A 14,891-nucleotide genomic window follows, 5' to 3' on the forward strand; every position below is an offset into this window, starting at 1 on the left:
AATACTAGAGGTCTTATTGATTTAAAAAAACAGCAGATATTTAAAAAAAAAACAAGCCAACATTCCAAGAACAATTTTTGTATATACTGGGGTAAACAAAAAAGAGGAAATTGGTCCATTATGCTTTGCCAAAAGGATTACTTCTAATTGAAACAAAAGTAACTTTTTGATAAAATCCAACACTTCCCATCTTCTAAATGTCAGTTTTTCCATTACAACCATTTTCCATAATTTTTCATATCAGATATCTAGTAATGGAGCCTCTGGGTTTTTCTAATGTTGTGATATAGTCAACCTTGCTGTAACAATTATGAATTGAGCAGTTACTTTGTTTTTAGCTTTTTGAGTTGCCTCATTAAATAGCAACAAAAACTACAGTCTTGGGACTGTAGCTTAAATATCCCATAGCCATATTATTAATCTCTGTAAGTAATTCTTACCTGACACTTTGTATAATGTAACAGGGCCCACCATGCATGCATATATCTATGGAAGCCTGTTTGGTGTAGTGGTTAAGGTGCTGGCCTAGAAACCAGAACACCATGAATTCTAGTTCTGCTTTAGGCATGAAAGCCAGTGATTCTCTCTCTCTCAATTCACCTCACCTCATAGGGTTATATTTGTGAGGAAAATAGGAGGTGAAAGGAGTATTAGATATGTTCATCAGCATGCATTTTTTTATAAAGTTATAAAGGCACGATTAAAAAAAATCTAATAATAAATATATCTGTGCTTTGCTTTGCCATACTTCCAACATTTATATGGCTTTTCCCAGTAATTTATTATAGCTTAAATCTAACCCCCACAAGGCATGTCAGACTGAGAAGTTGATAAAAAAAACCCCAAACATTTCTATATTATTATAGGATGGGAATTAGGACTGGAATTTCAAGTTCCAGCACTTCCAGTTGCTACACTTAAGCAAATCTCATGTCATTTTAAGCATGATGTCCATTGACTTTGGTTGTGTAGGTCGCAAATGGCGAGGTGCTGCAACATTATAATTGCAAGCTGGTTACTAAATACCTGTATCATAATAATGTGATGTAAGTACATTCCAATTATTGGAACTTTGAGGACTGGTTGTAAGTCACCCTCATTCAGGGCCATTTGAATGATCACTAAACAAGTGCTTATTAAACAAAACAACCTGTACTAACATCTATATGTGTGTGCCATGAAGTGCCCACAGCTGAATTAGACTTGGAGAAGATTTGAGAGTTGTAGCTGAGTTGATCTAGTTGTTGTTGTTAATTGCGAAGTCGTGTCCCACCCATCGCGACCCCATGGACAACGTTCCTCCAGGTCTTCCTGTCCTCTACCATCTTCTGGAGTCCATTTAAATTCACACCTACTGCTTCAGTGACTCCATCCAGCCATCTCATTCTCTGTCGTCCCCTTCTTCTATTGCCCTCAATCTTTCCCAGCATTAGGCTCTTCTCCAGTGAATCCTTCCTTCTCATTAGGTGGCCAAAGTACTTGAGTTTCAACTTCAGGATCTGGCCTTCTAAAGAGCAGTCGGGGTTGATATCTTCTAGGACTGACCGGTTTGAACACCTTGCAGTCCAAGGGACTCGCAGGAGTCTTCTCCAGCACCATAGTTCAAAGGCCTCAATTCTTTTGCGCTCAGCCTTTCTTATGGTCCAACTTTCACAGCCATACATTGCAACTGGGAAAACCATGGCCTGGACTATACGCACTTTTGTTGGCAGGGTGATGTCTCTGCTTTTTAGTATGCTGTCTAGATTTGCCATAGCTTTCCTCCCCAGGAGCAAGCGTCTTTTAATTTCTTGGCTGCAGTCCCCATCTGAGGTGATCTTGGAGCCCAGAAAAATAAAATCTGTCACTACCTCCATTTCTTCCCCATCTATTTGCCAGGAATTGAGAGGGCCGGATGCCATGATTTTGGTTTTCTTAATGTTGAGTTTCAAGCCAACTTTTGCACTCTCCTTCTTCACCCGCATCAAGAGGCTCTTTAGTTCCTCTTCACTTTCTGCCATCAGAGTGGTATCATCTGCATATCTTAGGTTGTTGATATTTCTCCCGGCAATCTTAATTCCAACTTTTGATTCATCTAGCCCTGCCTTTCTCATGATGTGCTCTGCATATAAGTTAAATAGGCAGGGCGACAGTATACAGCCTTGCCGGACTCCTTTTCCAATTTTGAACCAATCAGTGGTTCCGTGTTCGGTTCTCACTGTTGCTTCTTGACCCACATATAGGTTTCTCAAGAGACAAATGAGATGGTCTGGTACTCCCATCTCTTTAAGGACTTGCCACAATTTGTTGTGATCCACACAATCAAAGGCTTTTGCATAGTCAATGAAGCAGAAGTAGATGTTTTTCTGGAACTCCCTAGCTTTCTCCATGATCCAGCGTATGTTGGCAATTTGATCTCTAGTTCCTCTGCCTCTTCGAAATCCTGCCTGTACTTCTGGTAGTTCTCGATCCACATACTGCTGGAGTCTAGCTTGTAGGATTTTAAGCATAACTTTACTAGCATGTGAAATGAGTGCAATGGTGCGATAGTTTGAACATTCTTTGGCATTGCCTTTCTTTGGAATTGGAATGTAAACTGACCTTTTCCAATCCTGTGGCCACTGTTGAGTTTTCCAAATTTGCTGGCAAATTGAGTGTAGCACTTTTACTGCATCGTCTTTTAAGATTTTGAATAGCTCAGCTGGAATACTGTCACCTCCACTAGCTTTGTTGTTGCTCAGATTTTCTAAGGCCCATTTCACTTCACATTCTAGGATGTCTGGTTCGAGGTCAATGACCATCTCATTGTGGTTATCTGGGATGTTAAGCTCATTCTTGTATAGTTCTTCTGTGCAGTTTTGCCATCTCTTCTTAATCTCTTCTGCCTCTGTTAGGTCTCTGCCATTTTGGTCCTTTATCATGCCCATCTTTGCATGAAACGTTCCCTTCATATCTCCAATTTTCTTGAAGAGATCTCTGGTCCTCCCTATTCTGTTGTTTTCTTCTATTTCTTTGCACTGTTCATTTAAGAAGGCATTCTTATCTCTTCTAGCTACTCTCTGGAATTCTGCATTCAATTGGGTGTATCTTTCTCTTTCTCCTTTGCCTTTCGCTTCCCTTCTTTCCTCAGCTATTTGCAAAGCTTCCTCAGACAGCCATTTTGCTTTCTTGCATTTCTTTTTCTTTGGGATGGTTTTAGTTGCTACCTCTTGTACAATGTTGCGAACTTCCATCCATAGTTCTTCAGGCACTCTGTCTATCAGATCCAGTTCCTTAAATCTATTTGTCACCTCTACTGTATATTCATCAGGAATATGATTTAGTTCATACCTGAGTGGCCTAGTGCTTTTCCCTACTTTTTTCAATTTAAGCCTAAATTTTGCAACGAGAAGCTCATGATCTGAGCCACAGTCAGCTCCTGGTCTTGTTTTTACTGACTGTATAGAGCTTCTCCATCTTTGGCTGCAGAGCACATAGTCAATCTGATTTCTATGTTGACCGTCTGGTGATGTCCATGTGTAGAGCCGTCTCTTGGGTTGTTGGAAAAGAGTGTTTGTTATGACCATCGTATTCTCTTGACAAAATTCTATTAGCCTGTGCCCTGCTTCATTTTGTACTCCAAGGCCAAACTTGCCTGTTATTCCGGTTATCTTTTGGCTTCCTACCTTAGCATTCCAATCCCCCATGATGATAAGGACATCATTTTTTGGTGTTAATTCTATAAGGTGCTGTAGGGCTTCATAGAACCGGTCAATTTCATCCTCTTCAGCAGCAGTGGTTGGGGCATAGATTTGGACTACTGTGATATTGAATGGTTTGCCTTGGATTCGAATAGAGATCATTCTGTCATTTTGAGGATTGTATCCCAGTATTGCTTTTCCTATTCTTTTATTGACTATGAAGGCTACTCCATTTCTTCTGAGGGATTCTTGCCCACAGTAGTATACCTGATGGTCATCTGAGTTAAATTCACCCATTCATGTCCATTTTAGTTCGCTGATTCCTAAGATGTTGATGTTCAGTCTTGTCATCTCTTTTTTTACTACGTCTAGCTTGCCTTGATTCATGGATCTTACATTCCAGGTTCCTATGGAGAAAAATCTTTACAGCATCGGACTTTCCTTTCACCACCAGATATATCCACAGCTGAGCGTCCTTTCGGCTTTGGCCCAGTCGCTTCATTCTTTCTGGCGCTACTAGTACTAGCCCTCTGCTCTTCCCCAGTAGCATATTGGACACCTTCCGACCTGAGGGGCTCATCTTCCAGCGTCATATCTTTTTTCCTTTTAGTACTGTCCATGGGGTTTTCATGGCAAAGATACTGGAGTGGTTTGCCATTTCCTTCTCCAGTGGATCACATTTTGTCAGAACTCTCTGCTATAACCTGTCCGTCTTGGGTGGCCCTGCACGGCATAGCTTATAGCTTCATTGAGTTACGCAAGCCCCTTCGCCACGACAAGGCAGTAATCCATAAAGGGGGTTGATCTAGTATTGGCATCTATATTTTAATACTAGCAGCAAATTCCCTATTTACTATTATACACCAGAGTTTGGGGAAAAAAATCTCAAGATACAATAGAAATATAGAATCTTAAATTAAAGCCCTTACCTTTCCTCTGATATTTCCAAAGATTTTAGGAAAAATGCAGAAACCATCTCAAACTGGTAGGTATACAAAGCAATGAGGACTACCATCGAATAGGAGACACTTATCAGCCAAAATCCTTTCAAGACTTGTCGCCATCCTTCATAATGAATCTAGAACCAACAAAATCAATTTTGCAGCCTTAGTATTGAATATAATCAGGTAACCTACTGGAAGACTTATAGTAGATAAGAGTCACAACAAATTAAACTGAACTACAGAGTTTTCAAAGGCCATTTGTCTTTATGTTGATATAAAATTGTGACTGTAGATAAATATAGTGTGTCTGGAATTATTTTCTTTGTTTAGGAATTTCAACTTCTTATGCAACCCTCAGAAATTTTAAGAAAGAAAACTCTCAGTAATCATAACTGCATTTAGAGACCTACAGTAGACAGTTTCTCCCATATGTGAATTAAAATAACATAGCTAGACTATAAGGAATAAGGGATTTTTTTTATTATAATTTAATGTGAATCTATCATATGCATACATTTCTGAAGCCAAGGAATGAACTAATTTGAAAGTATTTTTAATGTTGGCACTTTGAAACTTCTAAGGCACTTCTGTAAACACAATAGCATCTGAATGTGACATAACATTATAGACCGTTATAAGCCTTTGAAAAAAATATATGGAAATGTATTTTTCTGCAAACTTCTACACAAATTGCAAACTAATGAAGAAATAGAAAAAGATTAAAATTTCAAAGATAAGGCATCAAAAGAACTGCAAACTAACAGATTTGATTTGGCAGTGCTTTCCTTTCCCTTCAGAAGTTAGGAATCAAACATAAGTCTCAAATTCCAGATCTGCTTACCTGATACATAGCCACACAGAACAGAAAAAGGATAATGTAAAGAATTTTATACACGACCACTTTGCCATTGAAACTGACAATAAAGAACATGATGGAACAGAAGTAAATCCAGTATTTTACTAGGATCCTCTTAAATATAGAACCAAGTATTTCAACAAACAGATTTTGCTGTGTGTCCATTTCTGCAACAGGAGTGTACAATCAATCAGGAGCATCATCAATATTTAATGGAACAGAATGATCTTTTAGGATAAATGGTATTACATTTGACTATTTGTGGTATAAGATTATAATCCAGTGTATGCTTATTTAGCAGCAAGTCTCATTGGATTCCACAGGATTTCCTGCTGAATAGCTCTAGATAAGATTGAGCTTGGAATAAGCACAGAACGCCCACTTTCCCTCCACCTCTACCATAATGCTACCTATATGTGCAGATATGTCCCCTCTTTTTTCTTAAGAATGAAATATTCTACACTGAATAATTGTTCATTGAACACTTCTATATGCACAAAGCGTAATGTATGTAGCATCCATCTCCTCCCCAACAATACATATTCCCATTCTTCATTCTAAAAGAATCATACACTCTCAAACCATACAGATTTCAATCCTTTTCAAAACAGTTTGAATACAGCACCAATCATCCTCATGCCTGGTGGCTCCAACATGAGTCAACTTGTTTTTTCTCTCACTCACTAATAGGACAATATAAAAAAAATAAGACTGAAACACAACCACCACCAACCCTGAGTTAACCTGGCTTCCAGAATAATAAAAACAATTTTGCCCTCAATCAACACAAAGAAAAAAAGATGCTAGCATGCATTCATGGGCACACACCCCTATATGCTTTCAGTGCTAGGAGGTGGTGGAGAGAATAACAGATTTCTTGAACCCAGAAATTGGGAGCAGGTGGGGAGCAGAGTCCGGTGTCCAACTCACTGATTTTTAAACAGGGAAATCAAACTTTTTTTTAAATGAAGGCTGTGAAATAGAATAGAAAGATTAGGATTAGATTCACCTATAGGATTGCCTGTATTTTTTTTCCTGACATACTGAAGTTGCAGTGAAGTTATAGTAGAGACTGAAGTACACCAACTTGCCACAAGATGACCAAACTTAACAAAAAAATATAGTTTATAAGCATTAGCATAGTGTTTATCTACTTTGGCAATTTTAAGAGTGGACTTCAACTCTCAGAATTCCCCAGCCAACAAGATATTAACATTGACAAACACTGCCCTAGAGTTACAAAAAAATCCAAATGAAAGAATTCATGATTTATGGCTACCCAGATTCAACCTGAACACATCTTAGAAAACCCCTAAATAGGTTCTACTCTCAAACATCTCCTACAATGAAGCAAGGTTTTTTTCCCCTAACCATCAGGTAGAATCTATCTTTGTGTAACTTAAGACTATTTCCTAATTTAGTTTCTCTGCCACTATAGCTGGATTGAATTAAGACTTTTAAAATCCATTTTAAAGAGAGGGGCAAAGGATCAGGGTAACTTTACTCAATACTAAATGTTCTTACCAGTTTGATATACTATCACTTCTTTGAGAAATTCCTCCTCTTTTTGCTTCTGTCTTTGCATCACATACTGCTTCAACAACAACCAGAAAGTTAACTGATATAAAATCTGCAACAGAACCACATAGATATTTTTGTTGAGAAATATGTATATATATGAGAACTAGCCAACACTGGAAGTGTGGCTTCAATTTTGCTATCGCTTGAGCAATCTGCAACTTACTGATCACAAGGGCAGTAGAGGATACAGAGTGTTTTTCTGAAATGTATTTATTTATTGCTCATTTGTTTGTTTATATTGTTTCTTTATTATTTTTATAAACAACTCAAAGTGGTGAAAATATTGATTTATTAGTCCTTCCGCCTCCTATTTTCCCACAACAACAACCCTTTGAGGTGTGTTGGGCTGTGAAAGAGTGAAAGTTACTAACCCAAGATCACAGAACGGTTTTCATGCCTAAAGTGGGACTGGAATTCACAGTCTCCCAGCTTCTAGCCTGATGCCTTAACCACTAGACCAGGGGTCCCCAACCCCAGGTCTGTGGACTGGCACTGGGCCGATGTAAGCCAGGAACCAAGCTGTGCAAACAAGCAAAGCCCCATCCGTGGGATGCAGACAGTATATGAAACCACACCCCCTCCGGTCTGCAGAAAAACATCTCTCCATGGAACCCGTCCCAGGTGCTCAAAAGGTTGGGGACCTCTGCATTAGACCAAACTAGCTGTTCATTTTAGCAAGTATATACTCACCTTGGCTCCCAGATGGACACAGGGAAGAGAATAAGGTTTCAAATCTAAGTCAATGAGTAATGAAGTTGCAACTCCTGGAAATAATTCCTCTTGTGAAAGATTCAGTCCCACAATAAAATTAAGAATCACCAGCACATTTCCATAGGTGACAAGAAAGGGTAAACTGTGCAAGGCATAGAAATGACGGTCATGTACCATCCAAATTATGCAAGACCAAATCAGCAGAACAAAAGTTAGCCAGCTACTGTAGGTGATACTCCAAACCTATGAATGAATACATAGCAATTATATATTTTAAAGCAGACAGATTTTGGTAAGGTTGCAGCTTCATAGACCAATATGGATAATAAGACTGTAAAATATACTCAGCATATAACAAGACACATTTCTTATATTCATTTCATTCTCCAACATTCTGACTTTTGGCAACTTTATAGGCAAATGCTCTCCAGGTTAACCTATCAAGCACAGCTTCTTTTAGTTGTTGGAAGTTCATCTTTGTATCAGCTTTGATGGTATCAAGCCATCAAATTCTTTGATTGCCCCTTCTTTTTGATCCACTAACCATTCCTAACATCATTGACTTCTCCAATGAATTTGCACACATGACTTGGCCAAAGTAAATTAGGCATAGTCTTGTGATTTTGGCTTCTAGTGATGATTCTGGTTTTATATGATTCAGCACCTTTCTGTTGGTTGTTCCATCTGTCCATGGTAAGCAAGTACTAGTATCTCTTAACTGACTATATTCACATAACACTCTTAACCACTCCTGTAAAGATCTACCAGATGCACTTATAGAATGTACTTCCCTAGTGTTCACTTTTTGTAGTTTAACACATTGTGCAAATATACCACATTTGGTTAGTTTATGATTCAGTATATTGTACAAATCTTGAATGTGGATGAATTCAATAGCTAGGTTAATCCTATTTTATGAATGAAGCCATAATTTTAATCTTAACAACTTTATATACTTAAATATAACTTCAGAATGATCATATAGGTGTCATTCTGGATATAATTTTGATTTAAGACATGGGCCTTAAAATGGAGAGCTGGAAGGCATAACATCATAAGATAAAGAACTGTGAACAGGGTTAGCAGAATCAAGTTCAAAGTAGATAATTCCCCACTTGGGGACATCAAGATGTGCATATTTATAATTCCCCAAATCCCTGTTCAGATGACTTTGAAATTTTGATTTATTAGGAAGGCATACAGCCAACCTGGAAATCCTCTTGGACATTTGGAAGGTAACATGTTCTGTAAAACAGCAATGCAGGAATCCCTGGTTGCTGATGCTGAACAGCTATTTGGTAACACTTCTTAAAAAAACACAAAAGAAAGTTCTTACCATCATAGTAATTAATGCAATGACATAGCTCTGATTTGTAATGAATTGTGTCAATGCTACAAATGTGCTAGATTTTTTTCCCATGTTACATTTTTCATTAACTTCTGGAGAGGTTTCAGAATATATTGTGTGCTCTGCAAAAAATATTAAATTTGGAAAAAATGGCAAATTACAAGTAATGTCCAGGTTTCTTGCAAGTCTGTTTTCAATTTATTTTATTTGGTGAAAATAACCCAGTGTTATTTTCACTTTGAAAAGTTCAACAAAAGGGTGGAGAAGGGAGGGAGGGAGGGAGGGAGGGAAGGAAGGAAGAAAAGAAGGAAGGAAGGAAGGAAGGAAGGAAGGAAGGAAGGAAGGAAGGAAGGAAGGAAGGAAGGAAGGAAGGAAGGAAGAAAGGAAATGAGCAACAAGCATTAACTTATATATGAGCATTTCATCTTCAGTGTTTTACTTCTATACATACTCCTTCCTCCAAGTCTGCCTTCTATTTCCAGCAAATCATAAGTTATTGTTACATTGAAACTAGATAAACTAATACTTAAAAGGAGTCTTAGGAGTAGGCATTTGAAAGGGAAAATCAACTGACTTGCAAGGGTCAAGGCCCCCGCTCTCTTACTTCCTTATAAATCTCTCCTGTAAATGACCTAGACTGATCGCTACGGGTGATTTGATGAAACGTGAGATGCTAAGTTTGATTGAAATTATGGGGCAAGACTCCTGCAGGGCATAAACTTGAATAAAAATATGTGGTAGATATCCAAATTTCATGATAATAACAAAGAGCTATAGGCATCTTCAAGAATAATAGATTTAATGTAATTTAGTCTCAAGAGAATAAGAGGTTGTCTTAAGTTGAATCATACAATATAACTCAAAATCAAAGACCCTGATTAGAAGGAGTTTGTAGGCTAGACAGACTTTCTTATAGACTTACTTGGACATTCCTGGGATTAATCCTCACCCTTTTTTCATGAAGATGACATGCTCTAACACCTAAGCACAGTTATTTATGGATTCAAGTTCATTTCAGCAAATGCAAGAAGTATTATCATTAATTGGCAGTGATACATTAGCATTTTGTTCAAAACTTTCATACACAGATAACAAGAAGACAATAGCATGCAAGAAGTATTTTTTGCAATATTTGTAGGCAAAGCTAATGATAAAAGTTGAGTGGAATAATTGACAGAAAACCAATCTGATCATGCATTCTGCATTTTACATTTTGTATTTGGACTGCAGCCAAGAAATTAAAAGACGCTTGCTCCTGGGGATGTATGTATAGTCAAGGCCATGGTCTTCCCAGTTGCAATGTATGGTTGTGAAAGTTGGACCATAAGAAAGGCTGAGCGCCATTGAGTGATCAAATCGGTCAGTCCTGATTGCTCTTTAGAAGGCCAGATCCTGAATTTGAAACTCAAATACTTTGGCCACCTAATGAGAAGGAAGGACTCACTGGAGAAGAGCCTAATGCTGGGAAAGATTGAGGGCAATAGAAGAAAGGGACGACAGAGAATGAGGTGGCTGGATGGAGTTACTGAAGCAGTAGGCATGAGCCTAAATGGACTCCAGAAGATGGTAGAGGACAGTTAGGCCTGGAGGAACGTTGTCCATGGGGTTGCGAAAGGTCGAACATGACTTTGCAATTAACAACAACAACAATTTGGTTCTGCTTCAGCATTCAATGCATCCTGAAATTCATGCAACAATATTTTACATTTAAAAATTTTAAAATCTATCATATTAAATGTTTAAATATTTAATATTTTAAATATTTAAATATTAATTATTTATTATTAAATATTATTAAATTAATACCACTTTACAATGCCTTGGTAAGGCCACACTTGGAATACTGCATCCAGTTTTGGTCACCACGATGTAAAAAAGATATTGAGACTCTAGAAAGAGTACAGAGAAGAGCAACAAAGATGATTAGGGGACTGGAGGCTAGAGCATATAAGGAACGGTTGCTGGAATTGGGTATGTCTAGTTTAATGGAGAGAAGGACGAGGGGGGACATGATAGCAGTGTTCCAATATCTCAGGGCTGCCACAAAGAAGAGGGAGTCAAGTTATTCTCCAAAGCGCCTGAAGGCGGGACAAGAAGCAACAGGTGGAAACTAACCAAAGAGAGAAGCAACTTAGAACTAAGGAGAAACTTCCTGACAGTTAGAACAATTAACCAGTGGAACAACCTGCCTCCAGAAGCAGTGAATGCTCCAACACTGGAAGTTTTTAAGAAAAAACTGGATAGCCATTTGTCCAAAATGGTATAGAGTTACCTGCCTGAGCAGGGGGTTGGAGTTGATGACCTCCAAGGTCCTTTCCAACTATTATTATTATTATTATTATTATTATTATTATTATTAAATAGATATCCAATTATTTAAATATTAAATAAATATTTCATAAAAATAAAATGTTTTTAATATTTAAATATGTTTAAAAGAATGGTTGCAGGAATTGGGTATGTCTAGTCTAGTGAAAAAAAGGATATGGGGTGACAAGAGTTCCAATACTTGAGGGACTGTCACAAAGAAGAGGGGGGAGAGAACCTACGGTATTTTCCAGAGCACCCTAACAGTGAGAATAATAAGCCAGTGGAATGGTTTGCCTTCAGAAGTTGTTACTCTTAAAAGCCTTACTGGAGGCTTTTAAAAAAAGACTGGACAACCATTTGTCTGAAATGGTAAGGATCTCCTGCTTGAGCAGAGCATTGGACTAGAAAACCTCCAAGGTCTCTTCCAACTCTGTTATTCTCTTAAAATGATATAAAATACTTCTCTGTTGTTGGTGTAGGTCAGAAGCTCTATGCATTAGTATAGTAACTATTTCTCTGTACAGTATTTCTATGGGGCAAACAGAATGATCTGGTACTCAATATGCAACATGCAATATGCAATATATGGTATACCTGATAGAGAAATACTGCGTCCTTGATTGATGTAGCCATCCATACTGCAACAGTTATAATTCTGATATTGCAAAAGGAGGCATTCCAGTGGAATTTCACTTGAAAGCGAAACCATCTAGACAAACAATGGAAGTGTTTTGATTTTATACAAAGAGGAAAGGTTAAAGAGGTTAAAGGTGCTACACCTTTTCTTTTGTCCAAGAGCAGTATTAATTTTGTTTTATTTTGTTTTTTTTTCATTTTTGTTAGGTCCCAAAAGTTTCATAGGCTCTTAGCACTGTGGCTGTTATGCCTAATCTATGATACAGGCATGCTACAGTAAGAACTTTTATGGGCTATCTTGGGAAGACAAACTAGAGGTTTGGGGTTATTGAAAAGAACAAGATATATGTACAATCTGAGCATAACTGGAAACAAACAGCAAACCATCTGTACAAACTATTCTCAATACCTAATAACAAATCAAAATCCAGTGGACCATTTTTCTTATTTTGTCAGCCTTCACTTCATATAGTATTTTTTTTTCCTATGCACATCTGAAGGTTCACTTTTAGAAGGCAGCGATAATGGGACATAGAGTATTTTTCTCTAATTATCTCACTCCAAAGTTTCCAAAATAGTTCCTATATCAAGAAATCATTTGTCCGAATGTCCTAGATTATTGTTATGTGACAAGGGTTATAATCACTCCTTTAATAACATTTTACCTCGCCATTGGCATCCATGCTCACCTGAAACTTAGAATGCGTCTTAACTTCTACATAGTCTTCAGAATGGAACTGAATAACTTCTTCTTTAGGCTCCTAAAATGATGCATTAATTTAAATGGAGGAAAGCCATCATGAAAACAATAAAACATACTATTTTTATATCCATGGTTTATACCCTGAGCCATATGTTTAAACCTGGATCTATAACCATTTTATAGCAGATCACTTTAAGGAACAGAAGGTATAAAAGGAATGTAGAATCGTCTCAATAGCTAGGACCGTGGTAGCGAACCTATGGCACGCATGCCAGAGGCGGCACTTGGAGCCCTCTCTGTGGGCACACGTGCTGTTGCCCCAGCCTCGCCTCCCCCCACGACCCCCTCCTCTCCAGCAGCCCCCCTGGAGGAGAGTTGCCCCCGAGCGTGGCCCATGCAGAGCAGAGGACATGGCAGCCAGGCAGTGTGGACAAGACTCTGCCTCACGCCCCATCACGCAGTTGATGCTGCGGGGTGCGGGCAGAGGGCGTGGCCGCCATTGGTGCTGCTGGGCTGCCTGGGCAATCTGTGGCGGGCCCTGGAGGTGGTGAGTGGCCCTGCGGGCAGGCAGGGTGGGGGATGGGGTGGGGGTGGAGCGGCAGCGGGGCCAGTTTTTGGGCACTCGGTCTCTAAAAGGTTCGTCATCACTGAGCTAGGACTATCTTCTCACAGCCCTTTATTTCATCCATTTTTCTCCCAACTAAAAGCCTAATACTTGATATTAGCCAAATAACTCAGTTCATTTTTCTTGTGCATTCTTTGCTCCTTAAATGAGATCTCATACAGTTAGAATAGATTTTGTTTTAAAGGTTGATTGCAGAATTTAGGATCAAGCAAACTTTGTAATATATTTGATGTACTAGCAAGATCTAATACATATACCTTCTTAGCAGAACTAACAGAGAGTTGGGGAGGTTTCCCTTACGGCACTAGAAACAATATGGGAAAAGTCTGAAACATACATTGTGCCTAATATAACATGCAGTTTATTCACCTGACTCATAACAAATTATTTTTCCTATGCATGGTTATTAAATACAATTGCTGCAGCTAACAGGGTTTATGTTTTACTTCTATCTTGCATCACCTCATGTGCCTTTGAGCAGAAGACTAAGTTTCAGTAAATATGCCTGTACAGTAGCAGGTATGTACATGAGTGTACATATGTGCATGTATGCATATCAAATAATCTTTTAAAAATCTTATGACTGAAACAGAAGAAATATCTTCCCAACAGAAGAGAACATATTTAGCTCGTGGTTAAAATGTAAAGTCCTTAGTGGTCTCTGAGCTGTTTGCTTGCAGATGTCTCCTTGCCCAACTAGTGTGACTGAGTGTGGAGTTTGCTACCTGTTTATAGATAAGAGCTTGCCTGGTAAGAATGTGGTTTTCTCCTCGATGATTCCTTGACTGGAGTATTGTTTCTGCCGGATTGTTAGTCTGGCACTGATCACTGCACCCACCAGTGCTACGACCCCTACCATCCACAATTATTCCTACCATCTGCTGCCCATTGACCACAGCAGGTGCAGTGGTGGCCAGTGAGTGGTAGAAGTGGCTGCTAAGGGGGCAGCAGCAACAGCAGCCATGAAAGTGGGAAGGATTGTATTGTTTTGTCTCAGCAGTAGCAGCAGGTACAGTGGCCTGCAGAGGCAGTGGGCACTGTGGCTGGCATTGGTGGCAGTAGTAGTAGCAGCACTGTAGGCGAGTAGCCAAAAGACAAATGAAGTGGAGGCAGTCTCTGCCTTGCAAGAAGAATAACTTGGATCAGGGTGGGTCCTCGTCTGATGACCACATGGGATTTGCTTAACAACAGCAACAGGGTCTGTTGAAACTGGCATCATTAAGTGGAGCAGTCATGAGATGTTTTATTTAACATCCACTTTCCTTAAAGATGGAGTTGCCAGTCCCAGTCAGGGTCCTTAAAAAATGAGGACTATTTAAACTGTCCCCAATCAACAATCCTGCTGCTTAGTGCAAATGTGTTTGAGAGTTGAAACAGGCAATTGTATTGGTCTTATCATTTTCAGGAAAAAAAAAATGCCTGCTCATATTCTTAATTTTTGAGGCACAGCTCATGATAGTTCATCCTTTCTTGAGATCAACCCAGAAAAATCTGAAATGTTGACAAAGTTCCAATAAT

At 38.8% G+C, this 14,891-nt stretch overlaps 1 protein-coding gene across 1 annotated transcript in view; it reads right to left on the bottom strand.

Annotated features, from left to right (window-relative positions):
- The window catches only part of LOC120320030 (piezo-type mechanosensitive ion channel component 2-like), a gene marked incomplete at its 3' end in the record, with an annotated part of 44,910 nt that overhangs the window by 19,306 nt on the left and 10,713 nt on the right, over positions 1 to 14,891 (bottom strand). Inside the window, exons 7-13 of the mRNA XM_039369453.1 lie at positions 12,735 to 12,806; positions 12,004 to 12,118; positions 9,088 to 9,221; positions 7,731 to 7,994; positions 6,984 to 7,089; positions 5,445 to 5,626; positions 4,589 to 4,737 (exon numbers count right to left, since the gene is read on the bottom strand). Of these exons, the coding sequence (XP_039225387.1) occupies positions 4,589 to 4,737; positions 5,445 to 5,626; positions 6,984 to 7,089; positions 7,731 to 7,994; positions 9,088 to 9,221; positions 12,004 to 12,118; positions 12,735 to 12,806 (1,022 nt within the window). The remainder of the gene's footprint in view (positions 1 to 4,588; positions 4,738 to 5,444; positions 5,627 to 6,983; positions 7,090 to 7,730; positions 7,995 to 9,087; positions 9,222 to 12,003; positions 12,119 to 12,734; positions 12,807 to 14,891) is intronic.

Source organism: Crotalus tigris, unplaced genomic scaffold (assembly GCF_016545835.1).
Source record: "Crotalus tigris isolate CLP2741 ecotype Arizona unplaced genomic scaffold, ASM1654583v1 scf7180000021114.83860, whole genome shotgun sequence".
NCBI classification, from domain to species: Eukaryota; Metazoa; Chordata; class Lepidosauria; order Squamata; family Viperidae; genus Crotalus; species Crotalus tigris.